The 27669-nt window shown below is 40.8% G+C and overlaps 2 protein-coding genes across 8 annotated transcripts; one reads left to right on the top strand and one right to left on the bottom strand.

Annotated features, from left to right (window-relative positions):
* Positions 1-364: 364 nt before the first annotated feature.
* Positions 365-3545, bottom strand: mrps10 (mitochondrial ribosomal protein S10). 2 transcript variants are annotated; one of them, XM_077510570.1, is made up of 8 exons: positions 3002-3545; positions 2728-2860; positions 2565-2617; positions 1623-1683; positions 1402-1541; positions 1129-1237; positions 959-1048; positions 365-893 (listed from the first exon to the last, which is right to left on the bottom strand). In XM_077510570.1, the coding sequence occupies exons 2-8, from the start codon at positions 2797-2799 to the stop codon at positions 807-809; spliced, it is 612 nt and encodes a 203-aa protein (XP_077366696.1). In that variant the 5' UTR covers positions 2800-2860; positions 3002-3545; the 3' UTR covers positions 365-806. The 2 variants fall into 2 exon arrangements, with proteins under 2 accessions (XP_077366696.1, XP_077366697.1); XM_077510571.1 differs by lacking the exon at positions 3002-3545 and having other exon boundaries at positions 2728-2964.
* Positions 3094-27669, top strand: tulp4a (TUB like protein 4a). 6 transcript variants are annotated; one of them, XM_077510565.1, is made up of 14 exons: positions 3094-3175; positions 4457-5168; positions 15151-15279; positions 16261-16422; positions 16496-16676; positions 17886-17993; positions 18087-18253; positions 18447-18671; positions 18767-19001; positions 19763-19907; positions 20075-20246; positions 20331-20424; positions 21495-24619; positions 25889-27669. In XM_077510565.1, the coding sequence occupies exons 2-14, from the start codon at positions 4917-4919 to the stop codon at positions 26003-26005; spliced, it is 5112 nt and encodes a 1703-aa protein (XP_077366691.1). In that variant the 5' UTR covers positions 3094-3175; positions 4457-4916; the 3' UTR covers positions 26006-27669. The 6 variants fall into 6 exon arrangements, with proteins under 6 accessions (XP_077366691.1, XP_077366693.1, XP_077366692.1 ...); XM_077510567.1 differs by lacking the exon at positions 3094-3175 and adding an exon at positions 3189-3389; XM_077510566.1 differs by lacking the exon at positions 3094-3175 and adding an exon at positions 3464-3924.

Genomic DNA, 27669 nt, shown 5'->3' with positions numbered 1-27669 from the left:
CATAATCTAATCCAGAAAACAGGTGGTTACCTGAGCCTTTAGGCACTATGTCATTTTCAGTCGACGGGAAGTAGCAAAATGGCCGCCCCTGCGTGTCTTGCTGCTTAATTCATATTCTACAAACGCAATACTATGTTAATCAGAATCATGTGTTTTATATATATATATATATATATATATATTTATGTACTTTGAATGTGTGTATATGAGTGCGCAGATGTATTACATTTCATATTTGAATAAATGTTGCAAAGTATTATATGCTGGTCTTGCTTTCTACAATGGTGTGACTGCAGCATCAAAAATCCTATGTATTGACGTTTAGTACCAAAACACAAAAATTGTGAATAATAAAACAAGTGTGCAACTTTGCAGAAACATTTTACTTAGTAATAAAATAAGACAGACACAAATACAGTAAAAGTACAATTTCTATTTCAGTAATTGACAAGATACTCCGGCAGTACATTGCGCTTAGCCCAATGGTGTAATTTCCAGAGGATGGATGTTTGAATCTGGGTTCTGGTCTTCCTCTATGTTGTTTGCATATTCTCTTGCTTGTGTTGGCTTCCTCCCATATTCCAAAAACATGCATGATAGGGTCAATGAAGGCTCTAAATTGTCCTTAGGCGTGAATGCTCGTTTGGCCATATGTGCCCTGCGATTAGCTGGTGACCAGTTCAGGGTGTGCATGGCCTCTAGCATACATCAGTTCGGACAGGCCAGATCCAAATAAGGATAAGTGTCGATTGAAAATTGCCAGATAAACAATAATCTGTGCTCAACCTTCACTTGATAAGCATTTATTATTGACTGGGCTTCTGCGTTTCCTCCGTGGGCTCGTCCCGCCACATGGGCTCATGGATGTGTTGTGGAATTTTCTCCATCGCAATCTTAATAACAAAAAGCAACGTTATGAGGCTTGTTAACATCTCTGTGGTGCAAGCACACGACTCACCTTGGTCACTTGCATGGCTACACTTTCTGGAAGGTTCCTCTGGATGTATTCAAGATACACGCGAGCTGTGGAGCCTGTTAAATGAGTCAACTACAAACAAAGACAAACTGTTACTACCACTTTTTTTTTTTAATTGCAGCATTACATATATATTATATACTAAATTTCACCTCAATACATCTGTAGTGTGTCCTCATCTCATATTGAACTCTGTGTTTTTTGAAGATGTGGACTGACTTGAGCAGTGTGAATCTGTCCATGTCTTTTGGAGGTTCAAAACTGGCAAAGGAGGAAAAATATATATGCAGAAATAGCGTAAACAAAAGCAGTTGAGTGTGTAAAAGGCACAGGCAGGTAACGTTACAGCTCTGATGCAACAACTTTGTGGAATCTCCTTCGAAGAGGCAGAAGATTTGACTGCCGTAACATATTGCAAAACTCACATTTTGCCGATGCCGATGCCAAGCTCTTTGGCCGCCATGGTGGCGAAATACTCGTAGCTGTCCAAAACGGACCTGTCGTGGCCTTTAACCAGCACAGTCACCTTCTGGAACAGCGTGTCAGGCTCTTCCGTCACAGTGATCTGTAAGGCAAACGTATGAATGGCTTCCTGGGTATAGTGAATTGGGCGTTTCGAAGGTGGAGAAATTGTGATACAACTCACTGGCGACGTTGTTGATAACGCCGTGGCTGTGTGGAAGGATGGGCTCAAATGGGGGGGATTCCTGCAGAGAATTGAACACAAAAAAAAATAATTGTACCAAAATGCCATTAACTCATTCAGTGCCATTGACGGCTATACACGTCAAAGTAGGGCTGTGCAATTAATCGAAATTCAATTATAATTTCAATTATTACACTCCACAATTAAAAAAAATCAGCATAATCATAAACTAAAAAAAATATTGATTTATTTAAATTTATATATTTGCACCTTTTTTAATTATAAAATAACAAATTTGATCAATTTTGTTTCATCCAAAAGGAACTTGAATATAGTGTTTCAAATAATTTTATTTGTCTTAACATTTTTTTTTATGTTTCAAAATGTTATTGTTTTGTACCATAAAAAAAAAAAAAATAAGACAAATATTGCCCGACTGCACAGTGCATATGCTGTGCTCCAACTTTCACGTTTTTGCCAACATAAATAAATATATAAATTATAAATTCTGTTTGGTTCAAAACTTAATTATAGTGTTTCTATTTTGTTTCTACTTTGGTCCTAATATTTTTAAACACTTAAACATTTTCTTGTTTCATGCCAAAACATAAATAACCGTTTAATTAATCGTAATTTCAACCATCGCCAAAAATAATCATGATTATTATTTTTCCCGTAATCGGGCAGCCCTACATCAAATATCCATTTTTACTGGGCTGGCAGTGAATGAGTTAAAAATGTGCAATTGAAAATAATATAATTTTGTGTGTAAGCGTGACTTAATCCAGTATGAATGGCAACAGGTGAATGATTTGCATTCAAGAGCATTCATTGTCCTGCATGTCATGTCACATAGTTGGCATAGATAGATCTCAGTCATTGACAATTTGCCGATTAAGGGAAATAATTTCGCTAATGTGCTGTGAAACAAAAGCTACATACCGAATTGTGAGCCATTGCTTGTGCCCTGCACAATGGTCCAGAACGCGTGGCCCCTGCAAAACATCAAAATATTAGCAGAGGTTGCTGTCCATACAATGTACTGTTTGTTCATTTCTATATTATAAATCACCAAAATTGTAAGGGCTCACATTAAAAATATTACCGAATGTGATACTGCGCTTAGTATCCTTGCCAACGAGCAAAATTCTCGTCGGAGCACCATGGAAGCGGCCATGTTTTAAGAGCAGTACTACAAACCGGAAGCGATAAGTATCACACCGTTGCCCCCTCGTGTCCTGGAAGATACATAACACCAACAGCTGCAACTCCCAAATAATGATAATTTACGTGACAACCTCATCCTGGCAGCAATGAAAGAACAGTTACATACTAATCTAAATCAATTTATGATCACATGGACGGCATTTTGAACGTACTTGTTTTTCGTGCTTGACGACGTCGTTGATTGAAACGAGGCTTGAACGTGTCGAGCGAGAGTCATGTGACCGTCACGTGACCCAGCTGTCGGGCCCTGTTGCCCAGCAGAGTTCGGGTTCGGTTCACACAGACAGTTGCAGACAGAGCAAGGAAGAGGAGCGACAGCATTCGAGGTAAGCTTTCCTCATCGTCGTTGGGCTCCCTCCGCTCTCCGTTTGATACATAAAATACCCAACACTGCATGTTATTTTACTCGTGTGCATGTAAAAGAAGCAACGCGATATAAGTAGTCGACTGGTCATGCTAGTAGTAGCCGGATAGGGAGCAGTGTCAGCGGCGGATGCACAGACCATGTTCGCTGCCTTGGCTGGTTCTGGATCCGCTAAGGTTAGCTGTACTCTTAGCCGCCTCTTTTTTTTTTTTTTTTTTTTTGAATGACGATGATACATGATGACAAACGCGTTCATATGTCGCGTCGGTACAATTCAAAGACTTGAAAAAATGTAGATGTGGGCTTTTGTTTAATGGCGACGTTTAGATGCTCAGAGGTTACAAGGAGCTACCTCCACCTAGCATCATTTAATTAGAATGTATTGTTCCGCACAGAGATATTACACTATCATCCGGGACACTCAGCTGTCATTTGCCTGTAATTGAAAAGAACTGCTATTGAGCCTTTTTATTATATACAGCAATGCACATGATTGCTGTTTAATTTTACCACACTATTATTCGCACCTTGTTTACCTCGTCTGTAGTCGCAAAGGAGCAGCTTCGTTCTAACAGCGTGTGCTAATTAGGCTAAAGCCTCAAAATGATTTACGAGTCTTCAATTATTCATTCAAGTCCTTATAAATCCTTCCGCCTCGCAAAATAGTCACGGAACTAGAACTTGCCATAAGTAATAAGGGATAGAGAGGAGGTAATTTAGAGCAATTTATTAATATTTATTTCCACTAGTGTGTGAATGAAGTGTGGCTTTAACAGTCCTTTATTCAAATAATAATATAGATATTATGCTGGACGGCGGGTGGAATCTTCATAACTCCAAAATAATCATTTTCAGCAATTGTGTAGATTTGTGAAGAAATACGATATTTACTAAGTTGTGATGTAGGAGGTTTTCGCCTGTGTTGTTTTGGTGACAAAAGTCTTGTGGGCTGAAATCAGGCAGGCCAAATATTTTCGGTGGCTGAATTAACAGTGCATCCCTAAATAATGTGTGTAATCGTGTATAGTCCCGAACTTCACATCATCGTTTGGCAAATGTAACAAACTGTAATGCGTTTGGCCTTTGTGGTAGCACTGAAGTAGGATTGAGGGGTACTTTAGGCCACCTTATTAATATTTGACATAAGCTGTCGGATGTTTATGCGCCAAATGTCAAGGGATTATTTCTAAACATTGCTAAGTGGAGCTGCAATTTTGTCTGTTTTTCTTTTTGCTCGCCACAGTGGGATGCCCGTGGTTTGCTGGCGTTATGACGTTACCAGGAGGAGCAGTGCTCCTACGGGGTTACAGTTGATGGAGAGGAGAACCTGCTCCACCTCCTCCTCTCACACTCGCTGCCAGGATCGGATGATGAGGACGCAGCGCGGCGGCGGTGGCGGCAACACACAAGCAGTGCCGGGATCGAGTGCGAGCCGCAGGACATGCTGAGTGGACTCGTTAGCGGTTTCTTCCTGGATGTTTAGTCAAGACAAGTGCCTTCCCAATGTTGATTTTCCAACTTTTCTGACACTATTCGGACCCTCGCAGAGTTTTTCCGCTGATGTCAAGGGACTCGCACATACTATGCACCATCGCTGTCTCTCACTCATCATCGAACCTGTAACCTCAGCACGGGACTCTTGAAGGGAGGACCCCTCATCTCCGCAAGCCCCCACGGGTAGCTTTGCCTCATCCGACGCAGGGATGTTCGCCTCCGTGGAACACGGCCCGGTCCTCTGCAGCGATTCCAACATCCTGTGCCTGTCCTGGAAAGGCCGCGTGCCCAAGAGCGAGAAGGAGAAGCCGGTGTGTCGGAAGCGTTACTACGAGGAGGGCTGGCTGGCCACCGGGAACGGCCGAGGTGTCGTCGGCGTCACGTTTACATCCAGTCATTGCAGGCGGGACCGGCCAACCCCGCAAAGGGTCAACTTCAACCTCAGAGGGCACAACAGTGAGGTAAGGAGGAACATATTTTCTATAATAGTTTTGCATATTTAATTGTGAATTAGCCTGGATTGTAGTTAGGGATGCACGATAATGCTATTTTCAACCGATACCGATAAACCAATAATTGAGAGGTGCCGATGTCGATAACCGATAAGTAAGCCGATAATTGTTTGCAAAATTAATTTGAATACAAATATGCTTTCAAGTGCTCCTATAAGTCAAACAAATACATTGAAACATCGTATACACTTTGCACAATGTTTCATTGTATGTAAAGGCAAGGCAAGGCAAGTTTATTTGTATAGCACATTTCATACACAAGGCAACTCAATGTGCTTTACACGAGGAAAGACAACACATAAGCATCAAGAAACAGTAGTTAACATTCAGAGGAAAAAAAATAAAAAAATAAAAATAAATACATAAAAATAGGTTACAAAATTTACTAAAAAAAAAAAAAAAAAAAAAAAAAAAAGCACCATGAAGCTGAATTTTATTGATATGAGCCACAAACACAACAGATGGACCAACATGGCATGTCTATAAATTATTGATGGATTTGTTTATTATCTGGTTTATCTGTTTGATGTCAAAATGGTCGATAAGTGCCGATAATTATCGGCCACCGATATTATCGTGCATCACTAATTGTAGTACATTATAAGAGTACTAGAACGGAATTTCTGATTATCATTTTTTTTTCAAATGGATTTTTCCTACCTATATGTCCTCATAGGTTGACTATTCAATTTATGTATTTTTATTTATTTATTTTTTTAATTTTCTACGTTTTTTTTTCTATAAAAAATATATTTAATCACATTATTCCAAAATATTTTATGTTGTATATTTTCTCCACAAATAAATGATGATTAAATAAATATTTACCTAATATAAATCTGCGATGAGTAAGACCATAGCTTGCTGTGCACACTTCTTGCTCCCATGTCTTCATTACCCTCCAGTCAGAGTCAGAGATAATTAGAAGGGGAAGCTCTTCAAAGGGAGCACCACTGAAATTGGACCTAGTTTTCGAGCAGACTGATGGTACACAGGCAGAATGAAAAGCTGCACATTTTCTTTCCGTCAAGTCTAATGAGCGACTGCTAACTTACACCGCCGCCTCTTGACCTCCTGTCAGTTGTACCACACTTGAAAAACATAAGACGGGAATATTTTTATACGCCTTTTACTTGCAATGTTACAGAATATCCCCTCTGGGATATGATTCAAAATAGATCAACACCTCGTTTGACAAGCATTCTTGCCGCTCTTTTTTTCCCTCATGACAGCGTCTATTCATCGTACATGAGCGCTGGATATATGAGAATAGTTTGACAATGCCATACAGTTATCTGGCAGTATGCTCTTCTCCTTTCAAGCAAAAATAGACACCACACTGACACATTTTGTTTATATAGACATTCATATTCATGATTTATAGTACTATTCATGAAAATTAAAATATTGGATCCTAGTATAGTGCTGTCGCAGTTGACACATTTTAGCACGGATGCCAAGAAAAAGTCTAGAACCCTAAAGCAACGCTTCTTTGTAGCAATTTGTTTTAGTTGGGATTAGTAAACCCAGAATAGGCTTGCGTTTCCACCGTAGGCTTTGTAGGCGGGATGTTGAAATCTTCATGAGCATGAAACTCACTGATTAGTCAAACAAACAGGATAATTAACAATGCAGTATGCTTGAGAGAACAGTGAACCTCTGCTATTTGTGGGCAGTAGAAACAGAGTCCTGCAAAAATTAGCGGGAAATAACCCCACCCAAAAGGTTTGTAATTGCCATAGATGCCATAAATTGGTGGCAAAGCACGACATGAAGCGCTTCAACTTATTTCAACATGGTTCCTTGGCACAAGATGCCACAAGAACATACTTTCAAACTGCTGCCGACCAAAATTCGGATGCTAACGTTAGTTCTTGTGTCCTGCTCATTGTAGCATTTAGGTGATAGCCTAGAAATGAAGCACTTTGATGACAAGCAAAATACTAGTGTCCTTAACTCATTCAAAACCAAACGCATGTAAACATGTTTTTTTTTAAAATACTTTGTCCTTTACTCCCAAAAGCATATTTACACATTTATTTATTTATTTTTTAATGCAAGAGCATACTAAGTTTTGATGCAGCTTCCTACATGAAGAGGTGGCGTTAAGCAATGGTAGTATTTAAAAAAAAGAAAGGGAAAAAAAAAAGGCCAGCAGGTGGGAGCAGAGTATAAGAGATCAACCAGGGCCATGTTGTAACAAGCTTTTTTTTTTTGTCAGTGTTCACCAGGAATGTGAATCCTATATTCTAATGCTAATTGCTGCAAAACAGAAAAAAATACAAATATACCTTTTTTTTTTTTTTTTTTTTTTTTTTTCTGACGAGAGAAGATACTTTAACTCATTGACTCCCAGCCATTTTCACAAAAGTATTTTTTCTTTTCTCATTTTCAACATGGCCATGGTTGATCATTATATACTCTGCTGCCACCTGCTGGCCGTTTGTGTAATAACTACCATTTCTTCAACTGTTCTTTGCAGTTGAGAGGCTTCATCAAAGCCTTCTGTATGCTCTAGCATAAAAAAAAAACAAAAACCCATAAAAAACGTATAAATACGTCTTTGGGACACTTAAAACATTTAAAATAGAACGAATTTATACGTTTTTGGGAGCAAATGAGTTAATCTTTCTTTTGCTAGGTTCCATGTATTTATCGGCAGAGAACACAATATTCTGTGGGCCTCGCAAAATCAGTCAAAAATCCAGTAAAACAGCCGGGAGCAAAGTGAAAATGGCTGGACGTGAATGAGTCAATGGAAATGCAATAATATGGAACCTCAACTGAACTATACCACACCAACTCATGGAACTGTAAGCTTTATAAGAGCATTTCATAGTGAAAGCTGATATTTCGCTGATTTGTGTTTCGATTCGGAAGTTCCTTGATCACTCTTGGCTCCGGACAATAGATTTGTAATTATGAAAATTGATGAACAGACCGAGCATGTCGGGTCTGATGGATTACTATGCAAATCAATCTTGGAATGAGCCAGTAGTCACTGAAATGCAGTTTTAGCCAAAATGTACAGAAATGATAATATCAAGGAGTCTATCACCCCCCTCATCAAACATCATTGTCCGAAATTTCATGATTTATTTATTTTTTTGATCATAATCATTCTCCCCCGTGGACTTCATGCGCTCCCTACCTGTCTGACCACTTGACCCATGCACCACGCTTAAGAGGAAAGGCTTTAACGCGCTAATCCATCCACGGAGAGGACATGTTGCATAACGAGCTTGACTGCCATGTCAGGTTTGGCTCTTCTTGGTTTCAGTAAAATACTATGGCAAATAGGCTTTTGCCATATTGGTACTAAATCTCCAAAACAAAGTAATCATGAGTAGGATTCTGACCTAGGCTCTTCTCTGTCTAGTGTACCATGAAGCCTGTACCCATTGCCCCTTTTCTTACATCGCACATTGCTCCAACATCACTCTCCCTATTATTATTATTTTTTTCAAACAGCGCAGCAATTCTCTTCTATTGAGTTAAGCATCTGATTTAATATCTTGTCCAAATCAGCGGCCTCAGACTCTCCCTTCCCGTTTGCTCTCGAGCCAGCTGGTCTTCGCTGTCCATTAACTCATTTACTCCCAATGACGTATAAATACGTTTTTTATGTTCTAAGTGTCCCAAAGACGTATTTATACGTTTTTGTTTTTTTTGTTTTTTTTATGCTAGAGCATACAGAAGGCTTTGATGCAGCCTCTCAGCTGCAAAGAATGGTTGCAGAAATGGTAGTTATTACACAAACGGCCAGCAGGTGGCAGCAGAGCAAAGGAGATCAACCAGGGCCATGTAGAAAAAAAAGCTCAATTACTTACAATTTTAAATAGATTTGTGAAAACTGATGAAACTTAGCTCTCTTCTAATGCTAATTGCTGCAAAACGGAAACAAGAGACTTTAATCTTTCTTTTGATAGGTTCCATGCTTTTATAGCAATTGAACACAATATTCTGTGGGCCTTGCAAAATCAGTCAAAATCCAGTAAAACAGCCGGGAGCGAACGGGACTGCTTCTGTGAAAATGGCTGGGAGTGAATGAGTTAATGAATGAAGATTTCCAGTCGGCTCACAATAGGGTTTTATTATAAAAATCCAAATAAATCCACTTTGATCCAAGCGAGCGCATGGGTGTTGCGATGAAACAATCTTGATATTGATTTATTATTTTTTTTTAAGCAAGTTCCTCTCCCAGGCCAAGACTATTAATTTCTTTTGGCATGAACAAAGGGCTCCATGCCAGCGTTGAATGTTGCCACGGACCTGTATGCTCTTGCCACAGTGATGCCGCACCTTCACGATGTCCTTTCACTTCTGCTGACTGCACCACAACCCCCGACGCTGCCCCTTGATTTGATTTAGTCTCCGCTTTTAACTTGCTGGGGTCAGCTTAGCGGTCCGCTCTTATACGGAACTCTTTGACAAAAGTCAACACACACGGAAGACCGTGGCAACCTTCCAAAGCGGGAATTATTAATGGCTAAGCAGCGGCTGATGATTTAAGGGATCAGAGGCCAGCAGTGTCCTCTTATCTGATTACATTTTGGTTCAGAAAGGGTCTTCAGAATAGAATACAATACATTCGGTGATGCTGTTTGACTTCCATTTCGTCCCATAGGAACTTCGGTTTTCATACAGTAAAGCTACTCATCTTTGATGCTTGACAGATATGTAATGGACACAAATGGACAATAAAAATGTGGAATTTGTACTTAAGGGACGTATTAGCCATAATGTGTTTAGCTTCCATGCTTGGTAAAATGTTTGTTTTGTGTATGTACTTGATATTTAGTCAGCTATAAAAAAAAATCTTGACAAATATGTTATATGTGAAATCACTGGTCTAAACATGACATTCTGATTAATATTAGATATGTGAAATATGAGTTATGAAGCAAAATCCAGCCATTTTTATCTATCTCAGGGGGCGGCCATTTTTTCACTTGCTGTTGACTGTAGATGACATCAATGTTGCTTAAAACTAGATAGCTTTCTTCATTCGTAAATATTCGACATAACTTCATGTAACGTTTTAAGAGTTTTAAGAACCAAAATAAAAAACAATTTTCCACTATCAGCCCTTTTGGTTGTTTACTTTCGCTTCTAACGCTTTCAGGTCGGAACTGGGAAAAAACAACTATAACTGATATACCCGACTTCCGACCACCTTCGAATGCAGCATGAGACCTCAGCAACTGTGATGTCATTTTCACGCGACAGCAAGTGGCAAAATGGCCGCTATCTGATACTGATAAAAACTGCTGGATTTTGCTGCTTAACTCATATTCCACTGATGCAATATTCACCAGAATACAGTATTTAGACTAGTAGGGCTGCATACAACATACTATTATCAAATTTTGGGGGGAGTTGACTTCCCTTTTCATAGTGCATTCAGAGCCGTTTTTTGTTGCCACTGATACCATTGAAAAAAACAACACACAAAAATCAAAACAAATTGTGTTCCATTTTATATAACATCCTCGGGCTGTATGACATGCAATAGCACTCTCACACAACCTTGGTATCGAATTTTATACATTGTTAATTCTCTCCTTTCTAATCACGATGCCAAGGATAATTGCCAGCCATTTGTTTTCTGGATATTCAGCCGGTGATCGCCGCAATCCCTCAGTATCCTGCGGCGTCTTATCCTTATCCCGTCTGCCTCCATGTGACGTCCGATCTCTCCTGGCTCGCTGCGTCACGGCGAGGTGCTCAGCTGTCTCCCCCGCGGGATGCCTGACCAGCTTGCACTAATCTCCACACCCTGCTAAATTTACACTCACATGCGCAGATTATTCTCACCCCGGCGCGGACGATGGTGCGAGACACGACATGTGCGCACACGGCGCCAATATTTTTTCCTCCGTTCTTTTGATTCACCTCTGGTTCTTGTTTGGAAGTTAACATGAGCTAATGTAAAGGCTAATACGTAATATTGGTGCTGAGTAGGGCCCGACCGATATGCATTTTTTGAGGCCGATAATAGATTTTTGTCAGAAAAAAAATACAGATTACTGATTAATCTGCCGATTATTCATTAAAGATATATATTTATATAATGCATACTTGAAAGGACAATGACAAAATAAAAAGAGTAAGAAGTGAAATAAGAATAGAATAAACTAAAAAAACACTGAGAATAAAACTGATTTTTCGTGTGCGTTTTGGCCTCGTGTAGTGTTATCCCATCTGTGGGTATGTGTTCCCACAACATTTTTGTGTGGATATTTGTTATTTGAAAGAAAAACGCTCCCGAAGTCGATGCTAACTTCCTGTTAGCATTTGCTAACTTCCTGTTAGATTTAGGCTAGCGATGTTTTAAAAACGAAGCAAGTTTTATATTTAAAAATACAGTGGATGTGATTCTTAACATTGTGTATTTAGTTTTACAGTTAACTCAAATTGCGGTGTCATTAAAGGACGCTTAGGTACAACAGAATAAGCAGAAGAACATATGCTACACACTTGCTAGTTGCTAATGCTATGCAAGCAAAATGGTGCATTCAAGATACTCTCACAGCGTCGGAAACTTTGGTTTTCTTTGATGACCGTAATAATCAGCCATTTGGCCCAATTGGCCAATTGTTTCGGCCAATAATCGGCTGATTATAGGCAGATTAATTGGTCGGGCCCTAGTGCTGAGTTTTTTTTTTTTTTTTTTTTTTTTTTTTTTTTTTTTTTTTTTAATTAAATAAAAAGTTTTATGGCCACTCAGCTCAATAAGAATACATAGCTTGAAACTTATTGAACACTTTTTAAAGTCTGTTCTCACTCTCTTACTTGCATAGTTCTCCAAATAAGAGGCAAAGCATGCTTGCTTCAAGCGGATTTATCACTTCCAGGTGAAATTTACAGTAAAAACTGACACCTAAAATAAAAGACAATATAACATTGTATATTTAAATACCTAAATGTAACTAAAACATATCATTTCATTTTATGAAAATCCACTAGCCTAATGCTAACATATAATGCGAAACAGCATAAAGATAATGTAATATATACAACAATACTTAGTAGCCTGTGCATTTTATACAGAACACAGCAAAATTGCCACGGATACTTATGATTAGGAATTGATTGTACTGTTGTGTATTCATGCGCACTTGCTAGTGACAAGTCTTCCTTTTGTGGCAATCTAGTGTAATCTGTTGAACCCCCCTAAGAGTTAATCAGTGTCACATAGCCCCAATCTTTATCCTCATTAAACAATACCCAGGTGGGGGATTGACACCAATGCAACTCAAGAGGTGTTCCGTAGAGCGCAGACATCCACTGAAGCACAACAAATGCTGCTCGTTTATCTGTGTGCCAGCAGGATTATGCAAAATATACGTTACCACCACTCTGGTTATTAAGGCACAAGGAAGTTCAGTGTTTATTGTGTATCAGGTAGCCACAAGGACCACACCAACAGGTCTGTTTAAAAAAAATAAATAAATAAATAGCTGGGACATTTAGGTTTCCTAGCAATGTTGCAAATTTGAATCTGGTCCATGAATAGATCAGGGCGTTGTTTGTCTGGAGTGACACAACACGGTGGTTTTGCGATGGGGTCGGAGTGGGGCGGGGAACATGGCCCCGCCCGCGTAGCTTATCCAAAACATTAGCCGTTGTCAGAGTCACACTCGGAAAGCGTAAAGCCTGGCTAAAACGTGCCCCGTGTTGTGCCTCGGAGCATGTACGGCCCACGTGCTTCGCTGAGTGGGAGCGGGCTGCTCCACGCTTAGGATTATTCCGCTGGGAATAGGCTGAGTCACGCTACAGAAGAACAGGCAGATAGTGACACACACACACACACACATGCAGAAAATGGAGGGAAGAGTTTGGTGATGGGTTCTTTTGAGGTGACATTAAATGGCTCCTTACATGCGATCAGCATCTTGTCTTGTCATGATTCATGCAGTCAATGTATGAGTCACGTCAGTTAGTGGCAGTGCACTTTATCATTATTAGGGACTAGAGAGAAAATGCTCAATTTGATTATTTAAAAAATCAGTTTCAAGTGTGCGTGTGGATGGAACTCAAGTTTGTGTATTACTATCCAGCGTATCATCAGTTTTATAATTCAGGCTTTTTTTCTCTGCTGTTTAAAATGATTACTTTTGTATTGTATATCCTGCTGGTTGATTTACTCTTCAGTCATCATCATCAATCAACATTGCCATGTAACACACTCCATAAGGGCGGTGCAATTAATCAAAAATACAATTATAATTTCAATTATTACATTCCACAAAGTCAGCATAATCGTAAAAAAAAATATTCATAATTTTTGAGTTGTTCATATTCATACATTTGCACTTTTTTTTTTTAAAGTAACTAATTTAATCAATTTTGTTTCATCCAAAAGGAATTTTCATAATTGTAGTGTTTCAAATAATTTTGTCTTAATATTTTTTTTATTTTTAATTATTATTATTTTTTTTACTTTTAAGTTTTCCACATTTTCTTGTTTTGTAACAAAAATAAATGATCCTCCTGCTGCACTCAACTTCAAGTTTTTGCCAATGTAAATAAATAAATAAATATATATTAATTATAAATCTATATTATAAATTCATACATTTGCACTTTTTTTTTTGTTTTACATTTTTTACATTTTTTTTTTTACATTTTAAAGTAATTTAATCAATTTTGTTTCATCCAAAAGGAATTTTCATAATTGTAGTGTTTCAAATAATTTTGTCTTAATATTTGTTTATTTTTTATTATTATTATTATTATTTTTTTTACTTTTAAGTTTTCCACATTTTCTTGTTTTGTAACAAAAATAAATGATCCTCCTGCTGCACTCAACTTCAAGTTTTTGCCAATGTAAATAAATACATAAATATATATTAATTATAAATCTATATTATAAATTTTGTTTGGTCGAAAGGAATTTACATAATTATGATGTATCTATTTTTTTAATTGGTTTTAATAATTTTAAAGGTGTAAACCAAAAAAACAAAAAAAAAACAAATGATCGTCCTCCTGCACAGTGAGCTGCAACTTCAAGTTTTTGCCAACATAAATAAATAAATATATATTATTATAAATAGGGCTATATATTATTATAAATTCTGTTTATATAGCGTTTTATTTTTTTTTAATTGGTCTTAATATTTTCAAATGCTTAAACATTTTCTTGTTTTGTACCAAAAAATAAATAATCAAATAATAAATAATAATCAATCAATAATAAAATTTGAATAATCATGATTTCAATTATTGCCAAAATAATTGTGATTATTATTTTTTCCATAATCGAGCAGCCCTACACTCAATTTTGCTTTAATTTCTTGAAGTCATGATTAACGCAATTCACAATCAATTCCACCCCGTTCTTGCTCTAATTTTCTGACAACTTGTGGGAGGATGTGACTCCTTTACAGTTCTAAAATACAAAATTGCAACTTCAGAAACTAGGATTGTCGTCATTATTGGGCGTTTTCCTGGCTAGTCAACTCACCAAAGTAGATGATCCAGTGTTGCCATGGCAATGATGGACATCATTTTCCTTATGACAAGTCTGTGAACTGTCAGGATTTTTATGAGTCTTTCTTTTCCGATGCAAAATTATTACTTACTGCTGCTTTATGTCCATCGACATACTTGACATAAAATGACTTCTATTTTTGTCATAAAATGTTGAACCTCAATCGTGTGTCAGACATCTGATAATTACAGCTCCTCTGAGGATTTTTCAAAATGAGGTTAACCCACTTAATGATATACTATAGTCATTTGGTTCAATGCTAAACTTAGCTCAACGCTAATGTAACCGCTGGTGGCTCGCCGCAGCGGGACATGTCGAGCAGTTTGTCACAGTCAGAACCTCCTGACCCAGCTTGGACACGTTGCATGTCTGAAAGCTGTTCGTGTCCGCAAAACCGTCTCAATCGTCATTTTATGTGTTTGTCTCTTTAAGGTGGTCCTGGTGCGATGGAATGAGCCTTTCCAGAAACTGGCCACCTGTGATACTGATGGCGGCATCTTTGTTTGGATCCAGTATGAGGGCCGCTGGTCAGTGGAGCTGGTCAATGACCGCGGAGCTCAGGTACGCTAAGTAGAAATAATGCAATAAATGACTGTTTCTGACGTTTTTATCAACACCGAGTTGACAAATGGAAAAAAACTAGGTTATTATTGGCCGGGCCGATTATCGGCACCGATGTTCGGCATTTTGATGAATACAGGTAACGGTCTTTCTTAAAAATCTGACGGCTGATAAAAGAATTTAAGAAGATTCTAGGAATTTTCTTTGCCTTTTGTTGTTTGAAATTAAAACAAAGCGACATTTTTAAAGATTTGAAACATATGTTTACCATATAAAACTATAGGGAGCTCCGGTGTACTCGTTTAAGTTTTCATTTAACTTTTTAAGACATACTGATGACCCTGAGAGCTCCTTGAACATTTTGTTAGAACTTTAAAACAAAGATCTCTACTGTCTAAGGCAGTGGTGTCCAAACTACGGTCCGGGGACCATTTGCCATCCATTTTTCAGTGGCCCGTGACATATGCTAAAAATTACATTTGACACTTTTTTTTTTTTTTTTTTTGTAATAATTTAAAAAATATTTGGAGATGGTCAAAGAAGGGAGGGCGTCAAAAAAATAGGTGTCATTTTTATGAAAAAAAAATGGTTTATATACTTTTGCATTTTTCTAGATATGCAAAAACACATTATTTGTACAATTTTTTTATGACTAAACACAATTTCTCTTCGTAATATTACGTCACGTGGCCCTTGCGTCCTTCTGATTTTCTGTATGTGACCCTCAAACATCCCTGGTTTAAGGTGTTTAAAAAAAAAAAACAAAAAAAAAAAAAACTTATTTGGACATTTCATCAAAGAGGTATAATTTGTATTATATATTTTTTTATTTTGACCCCCCCCCCCCCCCGAATACTAATAATCGATAATTTTTACACAAGTTGGAACACCTCAGGGGCCGTTCAAAACCTCGTACATCAGGACCATTGCAAACCAAGACTTTCAATGTGCCAATATGATCCTGTATCTGCGATACTGTAGGTCAGTGACTTCACGTGGTCACACGACGGCACTCAGGCGCTCATCTCCTACCGCGACGGCTTTGTGCTGGTGGGGTCCGTCAGCGGGCAGAGACACTGGTCGTCCGAGATCAACCTGGAGAGTCAGATCACGTGCGGCATTTGGACGCCTGATGACCAGCAGGTACGACGCACACTTCTTTCTTTTCAATTGATTATTGTGCTCCAACTCTTAATGCTTTCCTGTTACTGTGCAGGTTTTGTTTGGCACCGCCGACGGACAGGTGATCGTGATGGATTGCCACGGGCGCATGCTGGCCCACATTCTGCTGCACGAGTCTGACGGCATCGTCAGCATGTCGTGGAACTACCCCAGTTTCCTGGTGGAGGACAGTAGCGAGAGCGACACGGATTCTGATGACTACCCCCCACAGCAAGGTTCGCTCGCCCCGTAATCGCGTGTCGTGTCTGCCGGCAGCGCTGACGTACCTTTGTCCAGCTGTTGTATTTACGGGCCGGAGGAAAGCAGATGTGTCACCATCTGTGAGCGTCTCATTCCACTCCCCCGACTGCATCAGCTTCCACTAATGCTCTTATTGCACTGGAAGGAAAAAGATTTCCCAGTGTGCTGCCAATTAATGATTGGACTGAATTTTCCTTCATCTCAGTACATTAGTCCACCTGCTTTACTTGTGAAACAGGGTTTCAGTGGCTCAAAAAGAAGCATAAAAAGTCATTAAATTGATTTTGCTAAAGTTAAGGCCTTACATAGCATTAAAAAACATTAAATATTGATGTTGAGGAAATCAAAATTTAAATACAGTACTCTGTAAAAACATTGTTGTTGTTTTATTTTACATACAAAATTCTGCAAAGGCATCTCTATAACATAATTTAGCAACTATGAATGAGATAAAAAAAAAAAAAGTGTATTTGTGTGGGCTATTCACTAGTTTTAATTTACACTGAACCCAATGGGCTGGGTTCTACAAGTTGCTTCATGTTCCAAATACCAACTGATCTAAATTTGAAAAGAAAAATGTTCTGGTCCTGTCATCAATGTCCGTCATGTCACACTAATGCCGTCTAGTGGCAGAAAATTACCGCAACACAAATCTGACTCAGTTTCACCAATGTTTATTATGATTTTTTTTTTTTTTTTTACTTAAAATTACTGTACCAATGGTTTAAAAGATGCAACCACATTGAATTAACAAGTATAAAACACTTTCACTATTTTTCTTATAGATTTAGAATAGATATAGTGTGAAATTCATGTGCAATTAATTATGAGTAAACTATGGAAATTGTGATTAATTAATTCTGATTAAAATTTGTAATCGACTGACAGCCCTAATATGTAATGCATGTAAATGAGTGCGTATGTGTTTAACTTTCATTAAAAACTGCATTAAATTATTATTAAAGCATTAAAATTAGTTTTGCTGATACTTGCAGAAATCCTATTAAACAGGTGAACTCAATGAAACTCTACTTGCCCCCTCATTTGAATCATGTAACCACTTGATGTATATGACTGTGTGGAGGCAGTCTCATTATGTATCCACATTTGAGCTACAGCTTAGTGTTTTCATGATTATTTTTGGCTGTGTACATAATTTTCTCGTCTTTTCTGTCCTATTACAGTGCACAGCCGCAAACCTCTGTTGACAGTCAGCTTCACCTCCGGAGACATCAGCCTGATGAACAACTACGATGACCTCTCGCCCACCCTCATCCGCACTGGCCTCAAAGGTAATCATTCCCACACTTTTTTTTTCTTTCTTTCTTTATTTTTTAATCCCCATGATCATCTCATGACTGGACTCTTTCTATCCTTTTCCGCAGATGTGGTCGTCCAGTGGTGCTCGCAAGGTGACCTTTTGTCGGTGGCCGGCATGGAGAGGACGCTCCTCCCCCACGACCCCTCTTACCCTTCGCCTACCAGGAACGCTATTGTCAAGTTCTATAACGCCCGGGGCGAACACATCTACACACTGGAAACACCAGCACAGGTAATCGCGAAAGCACAAAGCATTTAAAGAGTATGCTGTCAAAAGCTAAAGCTCCAGTGGATGATTTTAGCATAAAAATAGTGAATGATGCACAACTTGATGATCATTGGGTAGAGCACTTATGCATTATATACTATGAATCTAAGGAAAAATACAGTACATACTCACTCTTCTTCCTCCATTTATCTGGCAGCGTCCCATCACCACCCTCTGCTGGGGCCACCGGGACTCCCGCCTCTTCCTGGCATGCGGCCCGGCGCTCTACGTGGTGCGCGTGGAGCACCGCGTTGCCAACCTGCAGCTCCTCTGCCAGCAGGTCATCGCCACGGCGGTGAAGGAGGAGAAGGACGTGGCCAAGCTCACCATGCCGTCACGCCTCTGCACCTACGTCACTTCCGCGTTTATCCCCACGATCAGGGTAAAACGGGATGGAGGGATGTTAAGACGCAAGAAATTATAATGGTTGACTATTAAAAAAAAAAAAAAACCAGATTTTTACTCCGCCTCCCCCAGCAGCCCATTCCAGACCCCAACAACCTACGCGACTTTGTGAGCTACCCGACAGCTGGCAATGAGCGTCTGCATTGTACAATGAAGCGTACAGAGGACAACCCAGAGGTGGGCGGGCCCTGCTACACTCTGTACTTGGAGTACTTAGGCGGTCTGGTGCCCATCCTGAAAGGCCGACGGATAAGTAAATTGCGCCCAGAGTTTGTCATTATGGACCCCAAGACGGATGGAAAAACAGGTACTGTTTTTATATGACATTTTAATCTTCATGGTTTATTGAATCAGTGTTGAATGATTATAATACAAACAACAAATACGTGCCTCAACCAAAATTATGTATCTTCTGCATTTTTTTTGTCTTCTAATCGAACTTTTGTGCATCTGCATACTCTACTTTTACTGACTGATGTACAGAGCAAGAGTTTGGGCTGATGACTTTGACCTAACAAAGATTATATTTATCATCTTTTTCCACACTCATCCTTTCTATTTCAATCAGGTTTATAATAGTTTTTTATTGTAGGATTTTTATTGTAGTTTTTGTAGCTTTTTTTTTTACAATTTTTTTTAATTCAGTTTTTTTTTTTTTTTTTAAAGCTTCTTTTTAGTTTAATTTGTATTATTTTGGGTATTATTATTATTATTATTATTATTTAATACCGGTACATTACAATTCCCAAACGACCATTTAATCGTCCTTCTTTTGTACAGCCATACAGTAATACCAAAAATAAATACATTTAAAATTAACTTTAAAAGCTCGTGTATGGGAAGAATTGACAGAATACAACAAATTACATTTTTGCTATAATTATAGTAATCATACTTTTATAAACGTAAAATGCTGTTGTGCAGTTAACAGTTTTTTTTTTTTTTTTTTTTTTTTTTTTTAAGGCACTCTCATTTTTGTTTTATTTTTTTGACCCAAAAATGTTCTTTCAATTTTAGTTGTAGTTATTACAGTAGTTTTCAATAACTATTTCACTTCCTTCTTCGCAGATGAAATATATGGCAGCAGCCTGATATCAGCAATGATTGACAGCTGTAACTGCTCAGACTCCAGTGACATCGAACTCAGCGATGACTGGGTCGGTAAGAAGTCTCCAAAGATATCCCGGGGCAGTAAGTCCCCCAAGCTTCCCAGGTGAACAATCACACAATTGTTTCCTTCTATTTTTTGTTGTTGTTGTTGCCTAATGCTGTTGTGTGTTTAACTTATAATTCGTCCTAATGGAATGTTCTACATGCGTTGTACTACACTGCATGCTTAAACCATCTTTTTCCCCTTCCCATTTGCTACCTTCTCTGTAGAGACTTAGTTTGTCCCTTTACCAACAGAATCAACATCGATCCCAGGAAATCGCCCAAACTGTCCCGTGCCGCCCAGGAAGTTTCCCGATCGCCGCGCTTACCCATACGCAAACCCTCCATTGGCTCGCCCAGTCTAACGCGGAGAGAATTTCCTTTAGAAGACATTACTCAGGTACTTGTCACATGTGTATTCAGCAAGCCTTTTTTTTAATGGATGACTCTTTCTGACCAATGTGTTTTAATGCATATCTTTCAGCAAAACTACCTTGCTCAGGTCACATCAAACATTTGGGGAACAAAATTCAAGATTGTCGGCCTTGCTGCATTTTTGCCAACAAACCTTGGTGCAGGTAACTTATCGATGTCTAATATAGTACAGTGAAACCTGGCAGCCAGGAGTGGGTACACTTTTGAGCCCAAGGGCCAAATTTAGGTTTTAAAATTGACAGATGGGCTATGTCAGGGGTCTGCAACTTATGGCTCTTTTAGTCCCTCTCATGTGGCTGTGGATCTAAAAAAAAAAATTGGAGAAATTAATATTTTTTACATATTTATTTTTATTTTTAGATAAAATATTCTTTAGATAAATTCATGATTTAGATTTAAAAAATGATTAAGTATTCAAAACATGTCAGTCAAAATTTCAAAGTTGACAGAAAAAGTACCGGCAGATGAAAATTTTAAAATTACCTTATGTCCAAAAACTAGAGAAGAAAATCACCAAGGGTTGAATAAAAAATGCAGAAAAGAAAACATTCAAAGAATAACCATGAACTGTCCAAAAACAAAAGACATAAGACATAAATTACCATATAATGCTTTTGGAATTTCCAAAAAGGGCCAGAAAATTGCTTTTAAAAATGGCAGATAAGAAAACTGTAAAATGTCAAAAAACAAAAGAATAAAGCCCCCAAATTACCATAAAATGTCCACAAAAATGCCAGAAATTGGATAGCATAAAAGGCAGGAAAAAATTTTAAAAAATATTCTTTTTTTAAGAAAAAGGAAGAAGCAAAGGCAGAAATTTGACAGAAAGGCAAAAAGGTCTAACGTGAAAAACGAAGTATGATAAATTACGAAAAAAAAAGAAAAAAAAGAAAATGGATGTCTATGTATTGCATGCTCTATATTTTCCTGTTCTGGTGCAAAACTAATTAGCTATTGGGCCCTCAGTACACTAACACACTGTTTCCTTCATCACAATCTTCAAATGTTTTGTGGCTCCAGACAGATTTTTGGTTATTTGGACTAAAATTTTTCTATTGACAAGAAAGGTTGCTGATCCCTGGCTAGGTCATTCTAAAATTATGTTTAAAAAAAAAGAAAAAAAAAAGGTTCCACTCTAACTTGGTTCAGTCAACCATTTATGTCAACAACGTTACTTTTTCCTTCTGACTTTTTTTCCCTTGTCTCCCCTCAGTCATCTACAAAACCAGCCTCCTCCACTTGCAGCCCAGACAGATGACAATCTACCTGCCGGAGGTGCGCAAGATCTCCATGGAGTACATCAATCTGCCCGTCTTCAGCCCCAACGTCTTCAGTGAGGATGAAGATGACCTCCCCGTCTCAGGCCCTGCCGGCGGCGCCAACGACAACCCGCCCTGCACCGTCAACATCCCCATCGCGCCTATCCACAGTCCCGCCCAGGCCATGTCCCCCGCCCAAAGTATCGGCCTCGTCCAGTCCCTGCTAGCCAATCAAAACGTTCAGCTGGATGTTCTAACCAATCCCACAGCTGCCTCCCCGGGAGCTGCTGCTCCTGCGGCTGCTGGTTCCGAGCAAAACCAGGACGGCGTCCTTACAGCCCAGTACACGGTCCCGACACGATACTCAAGTCCTGGGCAGGTCATCTTTGGAGGGCTGGAGATGAGCCGCCTCACTGTAGGAGCCTCGCACTCTCATCAGCCTTCACAACAACAGCATCAGCATTTACAACAACTCCAACACCATCAGCAATTACAGCACCATCAACAACAGCTGCAGCAGCAGCAACAATTACAGCAACAACTCCAACACATGCAGCAGCAGCAACAGCTCCAGCAGCACATACTGCAACAGCAACAAATGCTTCAGATGCAGCAACAGCAGCAGCAACCGCTTCACATTCAAATCCCCGTTCCCTCCATGTCCTCAGCACAGACCTCAGGTGCGGCCATGCTCCCGACGGGGGCTCTCCAGATCCAGATCCCTCACCCGCCGCCCGATCTGCTTGTCGAAAGGGGAGCCACGGGTGAACACGAGACCCTCCTGAAAATCAAAACCACACGTTCGGGCCCGCAGCTGGCCGAGGCTGACACGGTGGTGTTCAGCGCTCCACTGGAGCTCAGTAAAATGAACCCCCCTCCTCCTTATCCCGGAACTGTGGCTGCTGCAGTGGCGGCGGCGGCTTCCATGTCCTCAAATGCTTCTTCGGGAACAGTTGGGGGCTCCTCTGGAACGCCACCTCCTGGTGATCTCTGTGCGAAGAAGGCGGATGTACAACTGTACCCCCTAAATCAGCAGCAAGGCCAATACCCCACACCACTAGGCTATGAGCGAATTACCACCTTTGACAGCAGCGGTAATGTGGAGGAAGTCTGTCGCCCTCGAACCCGCCTCGTCTGTAATCAGAACGTCTACAGCCTGCAGGGGCCCGGAAGCTCTGCCACCCTCAGGGTCACTTCTTCATCCTCATCCTCCTCGGCAGAAGGCAAGAAGATCCAGCTGCCGTACAGCTCCGCCACCCTCAACAGACTTACCGTGCCTCGCTATTCCATACCGAGCGGAGACCCTCCCCCGTATCCAGAGCCGGCCAATCAGGGTAGCGGCAGGAAGCTGGACAGCAGTCTCATACACGCCACTCTCAGGAGGAATAGCCGAGAGGCCACCCTCAAAGTGTCCCAAATGATGGAGCCGCCCAGACCGCTGCCACCCAAAGCGAAAAATAACGCGCTAGCGGCCTCCTACCAGCAGAGGGTGCAAACAGCCTTATACACATGTAGTCAGTGTAGCAGCGGGTCCAGCATTGGAGTCACGGCTCCAGGCAGCGCCAACGGAATAGCAGGGGGGACCATAATCAGGCAAGATTTCCCTCCAGGGAACGGAGCGCCGCACAGCACAGTTATCGTACACTCCAACAGCGGGACCGCTTTGGCCTCGCAGTCCTCTTATAGCCTGCTCAGCTCACTGGAAGGATCCGGACCTGCCGCCGGTGGAGGCGGCGCCAGCAGAGAGCACGTCGATTATGTGAATTCAGCGTTTACTGAGGATGAAACGCTCAATCAGTCCCTCCGGCATTTGGCTTTAGGAGGAGCCGATCCGTCAGGCCTGCTTGTGAAACGTCCACCTCCCTATCAGTGGGACCCCGCCGCCACAGAGGAGGTATGGGTCCCTCAGGAGCGCGCCGCAACGCTCAACCAAGGTCCTCACAAGCCGCCCCCGCTTATCCTCAGCCCGGCTCAGCACTTGGACGTGTCCAGGCTGCCTTACGTGCTGTCTCCCAAGTCTCCCACCACGCCTGGCGCCGGGTACCAAATTTCTCTCCAGTATCCCTCTGTCACCGCCTACCCCGGGGGCCAGCTTCAGCCCATCCTCACGTCACCGCGACCCTGCTCCTCCCCAAAAGAGGTGGTGGCCCCCGTGTCGCTCTCACAGCAGGATGCAACCATCGTCTTACCCGCCGGTTATCCTGCCAGTCTCGCCTGCTGCCCTCTACCGCCAATGTACCCCGGTGGAAGCTCTTGCGCCGGGCTTCCCATTCCTCCAATCGCCCTCCACACACCATGGGGTACGTATAACTCGTGCCCCCCTCCTCCCAGTCCCGCTGTACCCCTACCGCCCAAAGCTTCCCATATGGCAGTAGACAAAAACGCTCTTTCGCCACCACCGCCGCCGCCGCCACCTCCTCCACCGCCACCCCCGCCGCCACCTCACGCAGAACTGCAGAACCACGCAGGACTCCAAGAAGCCATGGCGGAAACCGCGGAAGGCTTCCAGGAAGTGCTGTCCTTAGCCGAGAGCCCCGTGCCGCCTCGCTCGGAGAAGTTCAGCAAGAAGAACCGCAAGAGGGCCGACGGGAGGGCGGAGGAAGCTATGACCGAAGGGAGTAAGTCCAAAAAGGAGGGCAGGGCACTGGGGGACTTCAACGCCCTCATCTCCAGTCCGCGGCTGGGAGGAAGGGACAAGAAGAAAGTAAAAGGACCCAAGGAGCAGCTGAAGGCCAAGAAGCTGAGCAAGGCCGCCGCCAACAGCGAGTTCCAGGACAGCTCGGACAGCGAGCCGGAGCTTTTCATCAGCGGGGACGAGCTCCTCAACCAGTGCCAGAGCGGGAAGAAAGGCTGGAAGACGAAGAGGAACCTCAGGGCGGCCAGCGAGCTGGAGGAAATGAAGTGTCGTAAGGCCAACGAGAAGGAAGACCGAGGGCTGGGCAGCCAGGGCTTCGTGTACGTCATGGCGAACAAACAGCCGCTGTGGAATGAGGCCACGCAGGTTTATCAGCTGGACTTCGGTGGTCGCGTCACACAGGAGTCCGCCAAGAACTTTCAGATTGAACTCGAGGGCAGGCAGGTAAGAAAGACCACCGTGTATCGAATTACTTGAATATGTGTTAATTGTTTATTGAACGTACAGGGAGTCCTCGAGTTAATGCACACTCAACCTAAGGCGTTTTGACTTTACAACGGTTACACCTGGTCCGCCATTTTGGCTCCTCGTCCGCCATATAGCATGCATTGTTTTCCCTTCGTCCGCTATTTAGCTAGCTAGCTGCGCTAGTGCTAGCGCTTGTGCAGTTGTGGGAGTATCTTTGGCTTTTTTGCCCTCATTTTTCCACATCATGGCCCCAAACAAGAAGAAAGCTACTTCTTCTATCAATGTTGGTCCAGCCAAACAAAAAGCAATTACCATGGAAACAAAGCTACATCATCAAAAGATCGACCTGGGCTACAGTTGGACAGCATCTTATTTATTTATTTTTTTATTTTAATACATTTTAGTTTTTTTTTAATGCAAATTATTTTGATGTAAATATTGATTTTAATGGGGAAATTCGACTGAGGATGACATTAAGTAACCCCGACGTAACTCAAGGACTCCCTGAAATGGAAATTTAAATCTTTCAAACCGTCATGGTGGTCATCACGCACAGATTGAGTTCCTCCACATAGTGACTCAGGTCACAAGCATATTCCATTCCCCTTCATCTGATAATTAGCGTGGATTTTAAACGTAGAAGGGCCAAAACATGCCTTGTGAAAATTAAACTGCACTAATAAAATTAGCCACCAGAGGGTGCTAGAACTGCACAAATGGAATTCAACTCAACTTTATTTATATATAGCGCTTTCAAACAGCCTGAGCTGTCCCAATTCAACCTGACTTTTATAAATATCGTGACATGATGACGCTATTGTGGCAGTTTTAATATTGCGATTTCACGGTATTGCTGTTATCGTTACATCCCTAATTCTAACTGTTGACATTTTCTCTTACACAAGTACTCCGCTACAACAAGGCGCTCGCCTTAGATTAGCCACGCCGTGTTTCATTGTGTGATGTGCATGCACTCACAGCCAACAACGAGGCACTCTAAAGCAGCCACGGCAGCCCAAAACCCCAATACATGCGTTGGCTATCAAGTTGAACCTTTTTTGCAAAAGTTGTCTGCGTGACCTGCGTGCACTCATGGCAGAGAACGAGGCACTCTAAAGCGGCCATATGAGCGCATCATCTGAAAGAAAGAAGCATTTTAATGAGAACACGCTCCATAGAATATAAAATTGTGAGATCCTTTGAGGCGTGCTAACATTTTCGCCCCCCACACTGTCGCTTTTTCAGGTGATGCAATTCGGCCGCATCGACGGCAACGCCTACATCCTGGACTTTCAGTATCCCTTCTCCGCCGTGCAGGCCTTCGCGGTGGCTTTGGCAAACGTTACGCAGCGCCTCAAATGAGACACCGCCCTGCCACACGTGAGGATTCGCGCTCCCTGGCTCGACAGAGAGACCATCCCGCTGCACTACACAATGCTGCCACTTGAGTCGCGGTTGCCGGGCCAGCGAGACAGCGCTGCGCTTTGGGCAACCGTCATGCAAATAAAACGCTGCTTTAGTTGGTCGAGTAGACGCTTTTAGACAACCAAGAGAGGAAATTGTCAATGTGCAGTTTGAATAAGATTTTTTTTTTTTTTTTATTTAAAAAAAACAAACAAAAAAGGAGCAGCAGTAATACTTGAAAACCACACTCTGGTGATATGTTGTTTTTCTCCAGAGCAAACACAGGTACTACTGGCCACTCAAATCCATTGCTGTACAACACTCACCACTAGATGACACTGCTTTTGCTTTTAGGGGGTGTTTGTGACCGCAAAATGGTGGACAGTCAGCTTTTGTTTTCTCTCTTTGTCATTCCTTTTTATACTAGTCAGGTCACACGTGTTACACCAGTGTGACAATGGCATTGAAATATGAGTTTTTTTGTTTTTTTTTGCACTCCATTGAAGGATGAAAAAAAAAAAACATGTATTAAGCGTACTGTACATCGTAATCGTCACCATTATGTCAACACGCCGCTTTCGTTCGGGAGACTAAGTTGTGATGTTACTCTTGCATTGACGTCTCTGTGACGTCAGCCATGGCACCTGTTGTCACTTCTGTGAAGTGCGTGTTCAGTGAGGGGCCTGACCCCCCCCTCGCTCACCCTCAAATCTTAAAACACCACACTTAAAACGAGGTGCAGGGAATATTTTTCTATGTTTCTCTCACAATCTCCTCAGACATAATAGACATATCAGTCATAAAATGAAAGCTGTTTTTTGTGCAAAGAGACTTGGGTGACTCCGCCACTGTGTTTCAATGCTGTAATACTGTTCAACGCAAAAAAAATCATTTTTTTTGCTGATTTTTTTCGTTTTCTTTTAAAAGTCAACACCACCAATGAAGGATGAAGCCAGTGAGTCGAAGTTTTGGCTGCATTTGGACAACCTCAAAATTAAATACAAGAATGAAGTCGTTATTTATGATTATTTTTTTTCTTTCATAACTTTGTAATTTTAATGTCAGTATTCCCCGCATGAATTACTTAATTTCTCATAATAGACTTTATACCCATACGATTTTTTTTTAAACTTTTTTTTTTTTTTTGTTAAAATATAACAACGGCAATCTCAAAATTGCCTTTTTCCCTGTAATATTCCAACTTCTTGTACAATTCTTTTCTCTTAGAATATTGCAAATAGTAAGAAAGACTAAAATTACAAGATTGTAAAATGTATTTTTTTCTTCTTGAAAGACTGACGTCTTTTTTTTTCCTTTTGCAACAAGCAATCTCAAAATTTTGACTTTTAATATTTCAATTTAGTTTTGTCCAAATAAAGATAGAATTTGAAAAATTAAGTTTTTGTCTGTAATATTCAGATGTGATTTTGGTTAACAAATATGCCTTTTTTTTTTTCTTTTTAAATATATATAACTTAATTATCGGCTTTTTTCAACTTTTCCCAGCTTTGTTGTACAACAGTTATCTGACAAAATTATTAACCCCTCCCCGTAATACAATTTTGCATCATTATATCGTGACTTTATTCTAGTAATGTGTGGCACTTTTGTAAAGTAAAATT

The sequence above is a fragment of the Festucalex cinctus genome, chromosome 21 (assembly GCF_051991245.1).
Source record: "Festucalex cinctus isolate MCC-2025b chromosome 21, RoL_Fcin_1.0, whole genome shotgun sequence".
Classification (NCBI taxonomy): Eukaryota; Metazoa; Chordata; class Actinopteri; order Syngnathiformes; family Syngnathidae; genus Festucalex; species Festucalex cinctus.
The sequence above is the reverse complement of the archived record's forward strand: the minus strand, read 5'-3'. Positions and strand labels throughout refer to the sequence as shown.